At 48.4% G+C, this 13,120-nt stretch overlaps 1 protein-coding gene across 1 annotated transcript; it reads right to left on the reverse strand.

Moving 5' to 3' along the window:
* Positions 1–654: 654 nt before the first annotated feature.
* Positions 655–8,798, reverse strand: LOC119922841 (vomeronasal type-2 receptor 26-like). Its single transcript, XM_038742460.1, has 8 exons — positions 8,691–8,798; positions 7,887–8,273; positions 7,054–7,278; positions 6,902–6,976; positions 6,663–6,773; positions 6,412–6,526; positions 2,248–2,400; positions 655–1,178 (listed from the first exon to the last, which is right to left on the reverse strand). Exons 1-8 carry the CDS (start codon positions 8,796–8,798, stop codon positions 655–657), a joined length of 1,698 nt encoding a protein of 565 aa, XP_038598388.1.
* Between the last annotated feature and the right edge of the window lie 4,322 nt (positions 8,799–13,120).

Consider the following 13,120-nt stretch of genomic DNA (forward strand, 5'->3'; position numbering starts at 1 on the left):
GCGCTGCCCTTGGCCTCCTCCTGGGGAAGGAGATTGGTGCTTCTCTCAAATGAGCCCAGGTCCTAGGATTGCCCACAGAAAGGAGGTTGGAGGACGAGGGAAAGGAAGGAACATGGACGATTTGGGAGCTGATGCGAAAAATCACCTCATACCAAACTGCCTTCTGGGGGATGCACCTGGCGTCATGTGTTGGTGCAGAGGGGCTACACCCAAACTATCGCCCTAGCATGACAAAAACCCCGAGTTTGGCCCCAGGGACCTTGCCTGATGGTGCCTCACTTAAGGTTTCTTCTGCCACCCCAGAACCTGCCCTCTTGTGTTCCTGTCCCGTCTCAGCAGGATCATGTAGACCTTGGGCCCGAAGATGCATCCGAGGAGCCCAGTACCGGAGGCAAGGATGGAGAAGACCTCTACAGCCACAGCCACCATGGTCTTGCCCCTGGAGCTCAGAAAGGTAGGCAGAAAGGTGACTTAGACGCTGCAGAACATAAGCATGTTGAATGTGATGAACTTGGCCTCGTTGATGCTGTCCGGCAGCTTCCTGGCAAGGAAAGCCACCGTGAGGCTGACCAGGTCCAGGAGTCCCAGGTAACACAGGATGCGGCAGAAGGTGGTTGCACTGGACGAAGATGACCCTGGCCTCGGATACCATGTCTAAGTCAGGATTCGAGGGGAGGTCCACAGCCAGACCATGTGGATGCCCACTTGACTGAGGAAGCAGGCCCAGATGATGGAGAAAGGCGCCCTGGGCTCCAGCCATGTCCTCATTCTGCTCACCAGCCCGGTGGCCCTGAAGGCCAGGATGACGGTAACCGTCTTGGCCAACACGACTGAAATTGCCACGGAGAAGGTGATTTCGAAGGCCATCCATTGCAAGAGGCAGGTGGCCGGGCCATGGTAGCTGATGAAGGTCAAGGAGGACAGGCAGCCGAGCTGAAGGGCCATGAGGAGAGTGTAACTGAGACCACAGTTTTTAGCTTTCACGATGGGGGTGTCCCGGTGGTGGACAAAGACCCCTAAAACCAGGGAGGTGAGTAGAGAGAAACAGAGGACTAAGAACACCAGAACCATTCCTAAAGTCTCCTTGTAGGAAAGGAAAACCACCACTTTCAGGGAACGCTGATCTCTTTGGGGATTTGGAAATTCATCCTTTGGGCACCTGATGCATTGATCCAAATCTGAAAGGAATAAATGGGATTCCCCACCCCACCTGGGACAAGACATGAAGTTCCGGTCCCTGAGGAGACAATAGGGCAATGAGGAGGCTGGGGTCCCTCCTACCTCCAGCCTGGCCTAGCGGATGCATCAGCGACCTGGGAGTCAGAAGGACCTGGGTTCTAATATCAGCTCCACCACTTGTCTCCTGGGTAAATTTGGGCAAGTCACTTCACTTCTCTTTGTCTCAGTTACCTCATCTGTAAAGTGGAGATGAAGACTTTGAGCCCCATTTGGGGATAGAGCTCGGGCCTGGGAGTCTGAAGGCCATGACTTCTAATCCTGGCTCCACCACATGTCTGCTGTATAACCTTGGGTAATTCCCTTCAATTTTATGTACCTCAGTTACCTCAACTGAAAATGGGGATGGAGACTGTGAGCCCCAAGTGGGACAGGGACTATGTCCATCCAATGTTCTTGTAACCACACCAGAGCTTAGAACAGTGCCTGGCACAGAGTAAACGATTAACATATACCACATTTATTATTATTATTATATGGACTATGTCCAAACTAATTAACTTGTATATACCTTGGTGCTTAGCACAGTGCCTCACATATAGTAACCACTCAACAGAAACCATAAAAAAGCCCTCCAAGCATCTTGGCACCTCTGCCAGAGAATGAGGCTCAGATAATAATAATTGTGGTATTTGTTAAGCACATACTATGTGCCAAGCACTGCACTAAGCGCTGGAGTAGATACAAGATCATCAAGTCCCAAATGAGGCTCACAGCCTAAGCAAGAAGGAGAACAGGTATTGAACCCCCATTTTGCTGATGAAGGAACTGAAACACAGAGAAGTGAAGTGACTTGTCCAAGTTCACACAGTGGACAAAAAGTAGGTCTGGGATTTGAACCCAAGGCCTTCTGATGCCCAGGCCAGGGCTCTATCCACTAGGTTATGTTGATTATCTAGACACCTAGGAAACGCTTAACAAACATAATAGTCATTATTGTTATTACCATTATTATTTCTCGCTCTCAGAAAGCCCTCCCAGAATGCCTTGCCCAGCCCACCGCTGTGTGACCGGGAAGCATGATTCTCAGCAGCCACCTAACGATCTGATTGTTGAACTCTCCCTTTGCACAGGGCAAGCAGTTGTAGCAACAGGAGGCTTTCCCTTCCCGAGTTTTTTCCTGAATACTGGCCGGCAGCTCTTGCTGCCGTGGAGTGGGGGGGTCTGTGCAAATAGGGGAAGAGGGAAATGGGCAGGGCATTGAGGCTTTCCTCCCAGGGACTCAGGATCATGAGGGAGGATAGAAAAAGATATAGAAATCCCGGGCCAATGGTCTTCTGCAGAGGGGCAGAAGTCGTGAGTTCAATCAGAGCTCAGAACAGTCTTCATCGTTAACGGGATCTATTGAGTGGTTAACGTGTGCAGAGTACTGCATTGAGCACTTGAAAGAAAAATCAATCAATGATTCAATCCACCAGTGGCATGTAATAATAATGATGGTATTTGTTAAGTGCTTACTATGTTCCAAGCAATATATTCAGCATTTACTGTGTAAGAGCACAGTAGTAATCAATCAATCAATCGTATTTATTGAGCGCTTGCTGTGTGCAGAGCACTGTAATAAGAGCTTGGGAAGTACAAGTTGGCAACATATAGAGACGGTCCCTACCCAACAGTGGGCTCACAGTCTAGAAGGGGGAGACAGAGAACAAAACCAAACATATTAACAAAATAAAATAAATAGAATAGATATGTACAAGTAAAATAAATAAATAAATAAATAGAGTAATAAATATGTACAAACATACATACATATAAACAGGTGCTGTGGGGAACGGAAGGTGGTAAGATGGGGGAGAGGGGGGCGAGGGGGAGAGGAAGGAGGGGGCTCAGTCTGGGAAGGCCTCCTGGAGGAGGTGAGCTCTCAGTAGGGCCTTGAAGGGAGGAAGAGAGCTAGCTTGGCAGATGTGGGGAGGGAGGGCATTCCAGGCCAGGGGGATGACGTGGGCCGGGGGTCGACAGGCGATAGGTGAGAACGAGGAACGGTGACGAGATTAGCGTCAGAGGAGCGGAGGGTGCGGGCTGGGCAGTAGAAGAAGAGAAGGGAGGTGAGATAGGAGGGGGCTAGGTGATGGAGAGCCTTGAAGCCGAGGGTGAGGAGTTTCTGCCTGATGCACAGATTGATTGGTAGCCACTGGAGATTTTTGAGGAGGGGAGTGACATGCCCAGAGCGTTTCTGGACAAAAACGATCCGGGCAGCGGTGTGAAGTATGGATTGAAGTGGGGAGAGACAAGAGGATGGGAGATCGGAGAGGAGGCTGATACAGTAGTCCAGACGGGATAGGATGAGAGCTTGAACGAGCAGGGTAGCTGTTTGAATGGAAAGGAAAGGGCGGATCTTGGCAATGTTGTGGAACTGAGACCGGCAGGTTTTGGTGATGGCTTGGATGTGAGGGGTGAACGAGAGACCGGAGTCGAGGATGACACCAGGGTTGCGGGCCTGTGAGACGGGAACGATGGTAGTGCCGTCAACTGATGGAAAAGTCAGGGAGAGGACAGGGTTTGGGAGGGAAGACAAGGAGTTCAGTCTTGGACATGTTGAGTTTTAGGTGCCGGGTAGACATCCAGATGGAGATGTCCTGAAGGCAGGAGGAGATGCGAGCCTGGAGGGAAGGGGAGAGAGCAGGGGCAGAGATGGAGATTTGGTTGTCATCAGCGTAGAGATGATAGTTGAAGCTGTGGGAGCGAATGAGGTTACCAAGGGAGTGAGTGTAGATCGAGAACAGAAGGGGACCGAGAACTGAACCTTGAGGAACCCCCACAGTAAGGGGATGGGAGTGGGAGGAGGAGCCTGCAAAAGAGACTGAGAATGAACGACCGGAGAGATAAGAGGAGAACCAGGAGAGGACGGAATCTGTGAAGCCAAGGTTGGATAGCGTGTTGAGGAGAAGGGGGTGGTCCACAGTGTCGAAGGCAGCTGAGAGTTCGAGGAGGATTAGGATAGAGTATGAGCCGTCGGATTTAGCAAGCAGGAGGTCATTGGTGACCTTTGAAAGGGCAGTCTCAGTGGAATGTAGGGGATGGAAGCCAGACTGGAGGGGGTCGAGGAGAGAGTTGGTGTTGAGGAATTCGAGGCAGCGCGTGTAGACGACTCGTTCAAGGAGTTTGGAAAGGAATGGTAGGAGGGAGATGGGGCGATAACTAGAAGGTGAGGTGGGGTCAAGAGAGGGTTTTTTTTAGGATGGGAGAGACATGGGCATGTTTGAAGGCAGAGGGGAAGGAAACAGTGCAGAGTGAGCGGTTGAAGATGGAAGTTAAGGGGGTGGGGATTAAGTGCTTGGGAGAGTAAAATGCAACAGTGGAAACGTTCCCTGTGCACAATGAGTTTACAACCTAGAGGGGAGACAGGTATTAATATAAAAAAATTTGATATATAAAGCATGGATGTGTACACAGGTGCTGTAAGACGAATATCAAATGTCCAAAGGGCACACATTCAATTGCATAGATGACACAGGAGGAAGACAGTGCTGGGGAAAAGAGAGCCTAATCAGGGAAGGCTTTAAATGTAGGGAGAGTGGTGGTCTGGCATATATATTTATATATAGATATATAGATAGATAGATAGATAGATGATAGATATAGATATATGTATGTACATATATATATATACATATGCATGTATATATATACTTATATATAATGATAACGATAATAATTATGGTATTTGTTAAGCACTTACTATGTACCAAGCACTTTTCTAAAATCTGGGGTAGATATAAGATAAACAGATTGTCCCACGTGGGGCTCACAGTCTTAATCTCCATTTAACAGATGAGGTAACTGAGGCTCAGAGAAGTTAAGTGAGTTTCCCAAGGTCGCACAGCAGACAAGTGGCAGAGCCGGGATTAGAATCCACATCCTCTGACTACCAAGCCCGTGCTCTTTCCACTAAGCCACGCTGCTTCTCTGGAATGGAATATGGAATGGGACGGAGTTCCAGGCTAGAGGGAGGTCATGGGGTAGGAGTAGTCTGTGAGATTGGCAAGGCCGGGGTACAGTGCATAAACTGATGTTAGAGCAGCAGAGTGTGCAGGTTGGACTGGAGGAGGAGATCAGTGAGGTGAGGTAGGAGGGGGCGAGCTGACTGAGGCCTTTAAAGCCAAAGGGGAAGAATCTCATAATTTCATTTCATCCATTTCTGCAGCCCTACCAGCTTCTGATCTAAAATGACAATCTAGGATCTCATCCAATGACACCTTCTTAATCAACCAGTCAATCAGTGGCATTTACTGAGTGCTTTTTGTGTGCAAAGTACTGTGCTAAATACTTTAGCAGAGTGCAATAAAACAGAGTTGGAAGACCCATCCCTGTCCACAAGGAGCTTCCAGGCCAGAGGAGGAGACAAACATTAAAATAAATTATGGATATGGACGCTGTGGGCCAGGAATGTGCCTGTTATATTGTTATATTGTACTCTCCCAAAGGTTTAGTACAGTGCTCTGTACACAGTAAGTACTCAGTAAATATGATTGACTGACTGACAGAAGGGCTGAAGGATTGAGGGTGGAGTGGACACCAGCACAAACTGGCCTCGTTGAGGTTGTCTGGCAGCTTCCTGGACTGGAGGCCACCTTGAGGCTGTCCTGGGCCAGGAGCCCCATGTAGCCCAAAATGCAATAGAAGGCGATGGCAAAGCTCTCGTTGCACTGGACGACAACGGCCCCGACCTCTGATGCCACATTCATTCATTCATTCAGTCAGTCGTATTTATTGAGTGCTTACTGTGTGCAGAGCACTGTACTAAGCGCTTGGGAAGTACAAATCGGCAACATATAGAGACGGTCGCTACCCAACAACTGTACTGTGCTTGGGAAGTACAAGTCGGTAACATATAGAGAAGGGTCCCTACCTGACAACGGGCTCACAGTCTAGAAGGGGGAGGCAGACAACAAAACAAAATCTGTAGACAGGTGTCAAAATCGTCAGAACAAATAGAATTATAGGTATATGCACATCATTAAAAAAATAAATAGAATAGTAAATATGCACAAGTAAAATAAATGGAGTAACAAATCTGTACAAATATATACAAGTGCTGTGGGGAGGGGAAGGAGGTAGTGCTCGAGGGGGGGATGGGGAGGAGGAGAGGAAAAAGGGGGCTCAGTCTGGGAAGGCCTCCACATCCACATCAGGGAAAAGGGGTATGAGGGGAGATCCCCAGCCAGACCGTACATATGCCCACTTGGACGAGGGAGCAGACACAGGCGAAGGAGGAAGGTGTCTGGTTCACAACCATGGCCTCATTCTGCCCTCCAACCCGGTGGCCCTGAAGGCCAGGACCACACTGCTGTCTCAGCCAATATGGCAGAAATGGCCACAGAAAAGACGAATCCAAAGACCATTTGTCAGAAGATACAGGTCATCTCCCTCTCCTCCTCCCCCTCCCCCTCCTCTTCCTGCTCCTGCTACCCCACTTTCTTTACCTGAGAAAATGGCCCATCCCACATTATCCCCTCCTCACTGATGATGAAATATTGGCCAGCTGGGGCATGGGGCATGAACTCTACCACTTTGACCCAGACTTTGCTGTCATTCTGTTAAATCTAATAGTTCAGCATGTCAAACCTTCAGTGCTCCAGCGCTTAGAACAGTGCTTTGCACATAGTAAGTGCTTAACAAATACTATTATTATTATTATTATTATTATTATTATTCTGGTCGCCCAGCTGTTGTCACCCAAATGAACGCGCTCTCTGGCACTGGTGTGGACCTCAGCGTTCCTCAGGGATGAGTGTGGCTGGAAGGAGAGGGAAACGTCAGCGACTGATGTCACCGAAGAAGGAGCGTGGCCTTGTGGATAGAGGGAAGAATTACCTGCCATGGATGAGGGACCCGACGTGGTCCATCTCTCGATGTCTCCATGTCCTTTGCAGCCCAGATCTCTTGGTGGAGGGTGTGAGCTATGGCATACACAGCACTGCATACATTGGAACAGTGGTGAGATAGGTTCATGTCCCAGATGTCCAAGGGCCTGCTCTCCAATGTACCATTTTTGTCACAAGGTCCCAGGGTACCAGGTCTAAAGTGGAGCTGGACAATCTAAGGCCCATGGCCAGAAAGACCATAGAAACACATCCTATGGATATTTCTAATCTAAAATAGTTCAGGGTCCGTTTGAAATCCCTGAAACCTGGAATCTCCTTCCTATGGACTGAAATTTCATTCATTCACTCATTCATTCATTCATTCAATCGTATATATTGAGCGCTTACTGGGTTCAGAGCACTGTACTAAGCGCTTGGGAAGTACAATTTGGCAACATATAGAGACGGTCCCTACCCAACAGCGAGTTCACAGTCTAGAAGGGGGAGACAGATAACAAAACAAAACATATTAACAAAATAAAATAAATAGAATAAATATGTACAGGTAAAATAAATAAAAAATAGAGTAATAAATATGTACAAATATATATACATATATACAGGTGCAGTGGGGAGGGGAAGGAGGTAAGGCGGGAGGAGGGGGAGGGAGAAGAGGGGGTTCAGTCTGGGAAGGCCTCCTGGAGGAGGTGAGCTCTCAGTAGGGCTTTGAAGGGAGGAAGAGAGCTCACCTCCTCCAGGAGGTGATGCGAAGCCTTGGGAAAAGGTGTTATTTCTGATAATGGCATTGGTTATCAAATCCCCATCGGATGTGGTGACCTAGACCTTGCCGAGAACGGGGCTTTTGTCCATACAATATACAATTGTCAGTAAAGAGAATGCATCCCCATAGACAGCGACCACATTCGCCGATGATGTATTAATTTGTCTGTGGTCACACTCAGTCTGGAGTGTATTTTCAGTAAATAATTCGTCGACTCTTTTAACGTGAGCCACACAGATGTCATTCTTGGTCATCTCCTCTGTTAGGACCATAGCGAACGTCTTCCTTTGAATGTCATTGGCGACCAGTAGACTGATCCAGACACAGTGAAAATGTTTCATAAGATGGATCATCCTCAAGGGCAGATCGGAGGAACACGCAGAGATCTGATAAAGAGATGAGAACCAGGCATTTTCTCTGAGAGCTGGGTCCTTTGTGCCATAAGAAATCTACAGGAGAGACAGAGCCAGAGAGGGGGGACTCTGGAGTGAAGATATGCACAGGCAGACAACACCATTCCTTGTTCCGGAATCGATCAATCAATCCATGGTATTTAATGAGCGCTTACTAGGTGTAGAGCCCTATACAACACTCATGGGGGTACAAGAGAGCTGGGAGACAGGTTCCTGCTCATAAGGGGTTTACAGTCCACAGGGAGTCTGCCTACACCATTCTGAGCAAAGACACCAATCCACTGCATTGATTTTGACTACTTAAGGGAATTTTATGGCCTCGGAATGTCCATGAGATAGTGCTCAGTGCAGTGGGTGGCACGTGGTAAGTGTTTAAGAAATGAACTAAAACAACAACAGTTAGAATAACAGCAGACGAATGCTTGTCTGCCCCTTGTGGTCAGGATTCCTCACCTGGGGGAGCTTATAGAGTCCCAGAAACGAAGAACCTGTCGTGGACACTGTTGATGACATCCCTCCCATGACAGCCTGCTCCGGCTCACAGCTGTAGTTGGAAACCATCTCGGATCTCCTCGAGAGCAGAGCCATAGAGCTTTAGGCTGTCATCGGCCACAGGAAGTTGAAATTGAAGAGGTGGAAGCCCACAGAAGTATTGGGTAACAGGCTGGGGTCCTTGTTGATCTCCACAGCAAACACCAGGGCCATGAGATGCTGGTAGTGTTTTGTGAAGTATCTGTAAATGGGAAGGACGAGAGATGGCACTGAAGTGTCGGGGTATAGTGGAAAGAGCTCACGCTTCGTGGTTGAGGAACTCTGGGCCTCAGTTATTCCATCTGTGAAATGGGGATGGAGGCTGTGAGCCTCATGTGGGACAGGGATTATATCCAACCAGATAAACTCGTATGTACCCCTGGGCTTTCTACCGTGCCTGACACCTAGGAAGTGCTTAACAAATACAATTGGGATAAAAAAACAGGTGTTGAACTGTCGAGCAGCAGTGGGACAGGGATGGGAAGGAAAAAGCCCCCTGGTGCTACAAACGATGTGGGAAGTGAGTTCAAACCTTCCCTGTATCTCTCTCAGAGAAGGCCACAAGGAGACCTGCTAGTTGAATGAGTCAATCAATCAGAAATTTTGATTTAGCACTTTCTGTGTGCAGAGCACTGTACTAAGCATTTGGGAGAAGGCAATATATACCAGTCCGAATGGAACAGGTTGTGGGTGTGGATTCGTCTGCTTGATGCAAAAATTGACCTTGGGAGGAAATGCAGTCAGGGAAAGCAGCAGGAGGAAGATCGACATAACATCACGACATCGCCAAGATCCGCCCTTTCCTCTCCATCCAAACCACTACCTTGCTGGTTCAATCTCTCAGCCTATCCTGACTGGATTACTGCATCAGCCTCCTTTCTGATCTCCCATCCGCCTGTCTCTCCCCGCTTCAGCCTATATGTCACTCTGCTGCCCGGATTATCTTTGTAAAGAAACGCTCTGCGCATGTCACTCTCCTACTAAAAAATATTCCAGTGGTTGCCTGTCAACCTACGAATGAAGCAAAAGCTCCTCATTCTCGGCTTCAAGGCTCACCTCTCCCCCTCCTACCTCATCTCCCTTCTCTCCTTCTACAGCCCAGCCCGCACCCTCTGCTCTTCTGCCACTAACCTCCTCACTGTGCCTCGTTCTCACCTGCCCCGCCATCTCCCCCTGGCCCACGTCCTTCCCCTGGCCTGGAATGCCCTCCCTCCACACATTCGCCAAACTAGCTCTCCTCCTCCTTTCAAAGCCCTACTGAGAGCTCACCTCCTCCAGGAGGCCTTCGCAGACTGAGCCCCCTTTTTCCACTCCTTCTCCCCTCCCCATCGCCCCCCACCCTACCTCCTTCCCCTCCCCACAGCACTTGTATATATTTGTACATATTTATTACTTTATTTATTTTACTTGTACATATTTACTACTCTATTGTATTAATGATGTGCATAGAGCTATAATTCTATTTATTCCTACGGTTTTGACACCTGTCTACTTGTTTTGCTTCGTTGTCTGTCTCCCCTTTCTAGACTGTGAGCCCGTTGTTGGGTAGGGACCATCTCTTTATGGTGCCACCTTGTACTTCTCAGGGCTTAGTACAGTGCTCTGCACACAGTAAGTGTTCAATAAATACGATTGAATGAATGAATGATTGAATGGATGAAAGCAAAGGTGGGAATTCCTAGTTCTGAAATCGTTCTGACTCCATCAAATTCTCTGGACTCGTTAAGTCCTCTGGACTATGAGCTCCTTGTGAGCACAGAATGTTTTTCCAAACTCTGATATATTGCATTCTCCCATCACTTACACGTGACAATCAATAAATCGATCAATCAGTGGTATTTATTGAGGGCTTACTGTGTGCAGATCACTAAACTAAGCACTTAGTACTAAGTACGTAGGGCAGGGAAAGTATCCACCACTTTGATCATTATTTGATTATCATTTCAGTGCCCTGCCACACAGTAAGGCCTCAATAAACACCACTGATTGATTGGAGTTCTCTGAATAGCTATTTCTGGGATCTGTTCCTTGGCCCTTGCCTATAGACGTTAATGCCATCCGTGCCCCAGCACTCATGCTCACTGCCCTTCCTTTCTCCCCCATCCAATGGTGCCACCTCCCCCTCTGCTCCTTTCCATCGTACCTCCTGGGTAACACAAACACTTACTCTGTGGACTCGAGAAAGAACAGTGGCCATTCTATGAAGTTCTCAAAGGAACCAAAGTGACTCATAATCACATCCAGAGAGAAGAGTCCTCCAATCACCACATCTTCATCCTGGTAGAAGCCGCTAAAATGATTTCTCTCCAAGGTGCAGGGAGGGTTGACCATCCCACATTGGACACCACTGAGTTGAGAGAATAGGATAGTCCACAGAAGACTAAGCCTCGTGGCCGCAGCCTTAAAACACAAAGAGAAAACTACTCACTGGAGGGACAGGTTGATCCAGAGGCTGACAGGTTAAGATTAGAGAGCTGTTCAGCGTTTCGGGCTCCGCTGAGGATTCATTCCACAAACTGGTGCAGCTCCTGGATGGAGACGGTCCTCAATGCAGGACTGCAGTGGGAATGGATCAGGGAGGATATTTATAGGGGTGCTTTTACCTTATCAATCAATCAATCAATCAATCGTATTTATTGAGTGCTTACTATGTGCAGAGCACTGTACTAAGCGCTTGGGAAGTACAAATTGGCATCACATAGAGACAGTCCCTACCCGATAGTGGGCTCACAGTCTAAAAGGGGGAGACAGAGAACAGAACCAAACATACCAACAAAATAAAATAAGTAGGATAGAAATGTACAAGTAAAATAAATAAATAAATAAACAGAGTAATAAATATGTACAACCATATATACATATATACAGGTGCTGTGGGGAAGGGAAGGAGGTAAGACGGGGATGGAGAGGGGGACGAGGGGGAGAGGAAAGAAGGGGCTCAGTCTGGGAAGGCCTCCTGGAGGAGGTGAGCTCTCAGCAGGGCCTTGAAGGGAGGAAGAGAGCTAGCTTGGCGGATGGGCAGAGGGAGGGCATTCCAGGCCCGGGGGATGACGTGGGCCGGGGGTCGATGGCGGGACAGGCGAGAGCGAGGTACAGTGAGGAGATTAGTGGTGGAGGAGCGGAGGGTGCGGGCTGGGCAGTAGAAGGAGAGAAGGGAGGTGAGGTAGGAGGGGGCGAGGTGATGGACAGCCTTGAAGCCCAGGGTGAGGAGTTTCTGCCTGATGCGCAGATTGATCGGTAGCCATTGGAGGTTTTTGAGGAGGGGAGTGATATGTCCAGAGCGTTTCTGGACAAAGATAATCCGGGCAGCAGCATGAAGTATGGATTGAAGTGGAGAGAGACACGAGGATGGGAGATCAGAGAGAAGGCTAGTGCAGTAGTCCAGACGGGATAGGATGAGAGCTTGAATTAGCAGGGTAGCGGTTTGGATGGAGAGGAAATGGCGGATCTTGGCAATGTTGCGGAGCTGAGACCGGCAGGTTTTGGTGACGGCTTGGATGTGAGGGGTGAATGAGAGAGCGGAGTCGAGGATGACACCAAGGTTGCGGGCTTGTGAGACGGGAAGGATGGTAGTGCCGTCAACAGAGATGGGAAAGTCAGGGAGAGGACAAGGTTTGGGAGGGAAGACAAGTACCTTATGGAAGAGTTACTGGTTCCACCTGATGATCTTTGTTTTCGGTGGCTTAAGTGACCTAAGGCTCCTCTTCCTCCCTGCTGTCCTGGCCCCTGCCTCCCTCCCAGAGAAACCATGATCACAATCACTGAGAAATACCAGCCTTGTTTGCTGCACCTGCATACTCATAAGTGGACAAACGAGCTGGAAACGTATCTCCCAGATCTGTTGCATTGTACTGTCCCAAGCACTTAGTATAGAGTAAACGTTCGATAAATACCATTAATTCCTCTAGACTGTAAACTCCTTGTGGGCAGGAAACATGTCTACCAACTCGGTTGTATAGTTCTTACCCAGGTGCTTAGTAATAATAATTATAACTACGGTATTTATTAAGCGCTTACTATGTGTAAAGCACTGTTCTAAGCGCTGGGGAGGTTACAAGGTGAACGGGTTGTCCAACAGGGGGCTCACAGTCTTAATCCTCATTTTACAGATGAGGTAACTGAGGCACAGAGAAGTTAAGTGACTTGACAAAGTCACACAGCTGACAACTGGCAGAGCCGGGATTTGAACCCATGACCTCTGACTCCCAAGCCAGGGCTCTTTTCACTGAGCCACGCTGCTTCTCATATACAGTGGTCATCACATAAACACTTAATAAAGACTGCTGATTGATAGTGGGCAGGGAACATGTCTATCAACTCTGTTACATTGAATTCTCCCAGGTGCTTAATGC

The sequence above is a fragment of the Tachyglossus aculeatus genome, unplaced genomic scaffold (assembly GCF_015852505.1).
Source record: "Tachyglossus aculeatus isolate mTacAcu1 unplaced genomic scaffold, mTacAcu1.pri scaffold_126_arrow_ctg1, whole genome shotgun sequence".
NCBI classification, from domain to species: Eukaryota; Metazoa; Chordata; class Mammalia; order Monotremata; family Tachyglossidae; genus Tachyglossus; species Tachyglossus aculeatus.

Coding starts and splice junctions, on each gene's coding strand:
- LOC119922841 (XM_038742460.1), bottom strand. CDS start 8,798: ATGGTTTCCAACTACAGCTGTGAGCCGGAGCAGGCTGTCATGGGAGGG. Junction 7,279..7,886: donor AAAGCCCCGTTCTCGGCAAG/GTCTAGGTCACC, acceptor CATGGGCCTTAG/ATTGTCCAGCTCCACTTTAG. Junction 2,401..6,411: donor CCTCGTCCAAGTGGGCATAT/GTACGGTCTGGC, acceptor CTATTTGCACAG/ACCCCCCCACTCCACGGCAG.